At 65.1% G+C, this 1,408-nt stretch overlaps 1 protein-coding gene across 1 annotated transcript in view; it reads right to left on the bottom strand.

The window, feature by feature from the left end:
• Positions 1-206: 206 nt before the first annotated feature.
• Positions 207-1,408, bottom strand: part of PCSK9 (proprotein convertase subtilisin/kexin type 9) — a gene marked incomplete at both ends in the record, with an annotated part of 2,903 nt that continues 1,701 nt past the window's right edge. The window contains 4 exon segments of the mRNA XM_010076778.1: positions 207-372; positions 485-529; positions 532-641; positions 938-1,136. Coding sequence (XP_010075080.1) covers positions 207-372; positions 485-529; positions 532-641; positions 938-1,136 — 520 coding nt within the window.

The raw sequence follows: 1,408 nt of genomic DNA, 5'->3' as shown, positions 1-1,408 counted from the left end.
CTCAATCTCCCCTCTTTCACCTTAAAACCGTTGCCCCCCATCCTATGTCCCCACCGAGCCCCTGCACGCAGCACAGGTCCCCTTCCCTTTGGCTCAGCACTCCACCCCCCCCCTCTACCCCAGCTCCCAGAGTTTTTCTGGAAGAAGCCCCCTTGGCCATCAGGGTATTGGCTCAGGGGTCTGCAACCCGCGGTGTTGGGCGTTACCAGTCAGGACATGGTCCCGCGGGGAGCAGCCGGCCCCCTCGCCTGCGGGGGAGCTGGCGTTGATCCAGCACTCAGCTCGGGGCCACATGCAGCACCTGGCGATGGCGAAGACACCCTGGCCCCGGAAAGCGTTGTGTGCCACACACTGCTTCTGCCTGTCTTTGTCCTGCAGCCAGGGCAGCACAGTGTCACCAGGGGTGGTCAGAGGCCTGGGGACACCTCTCTGAGGCCAGCGCACACCCCAGGGGCAGGACTCTGTCCCCGCATGTCCCACTCACCTCCATGTGCTCCCCCAGCCGCCGGCCGCTGCGGGAGAAGGGGAGAAGCTGGAGCAGCTGAGCATCTCCTCGGCACCCGCACAGCGAGCCACAGCCGTGGCATGTCGGGTGAGCCCCGAGCGTGCTGACCACACCGAGCGGCAGTACAGCTGCGCATCTGCAACGGGAGAGGTGGCATCAGCCATCTGAGGGGGACACCCACCGCTGCACCCAGAGCCCACGGCACACACCAGGCTGACAGGTCTACCCAGTACCCTCTATGTTCACCGATCGGGCTGACAGGTCTACCCACTTCCCCTCTGCGTGCAAACGGCCGAGTTTGGGCTCAACCGGCCCCGGCACAGCCTGTGGAAGGAAGTGCCCTGCCGACACGCCTTGCTGTCACCCAGACGCTTCTTTCCCCGGTTAGGGCAGCGCTCTGCCAGGCTCCCAGCAGTCAGCCAAGGTCCCTACCTGTGCCCAGCCGTGCAGGCAGCCCAGCCACGCTGTTGGGTGTCTGGCGTCGCTGTTCCTCGGGGAACCACGCCGGGTCCATGACGTTCTTGGTGGCGAAGTGGAGAAGGCGCTGTCGGAGCTCGGCGAGGCTCAGCTGGGGCTCGGCGCTGAGCAGCATGGCGGCAATGCCTGCCAAGAGCCCGGGAGCCCACAGTGACTATGGGGGCCGCACAGCCACCTACGCACAACTCCCCTGAGCAACGCAACTCCAGAGAGACACGAGAGGAATCGCTGCAGCCCATCATCCACACACACGGGATGCAGGAGCTGTGTGCAGGCTGCAGCACCCAAACGACCAAAAAATGCAGCACCACAGCACACAAAAATGTCCCCAGTGCAGGCAGCCCTAATGCCCAGCACCCGCAAATGGAGGGTCAGCCCCACCTGCCACCTCCCAGCCCAGCCCCGCCTGCCACACCCCATCCCAAC

Source organism: Pterocles gutturalis, unplaced genomic scaffold (genome assembly GCF_000699245.1).
Source record: "Pterocles gutturalis isolate BGI_N339 unplaced genomic scaffold, ASM69924v1 scaffold3763, whole genome shotgun sequence".
Lineage (NCBI taxonomy): Eukaryota > Metazoa > Chordata > Aves > Pterocliformes > Pteroclidae > Pterocles > Pterocles gutturalis.
Note: the sequence above shows the minus strand (reverse complement) of the source record. Positions and strands in the feature narration are given on the sequence as shown.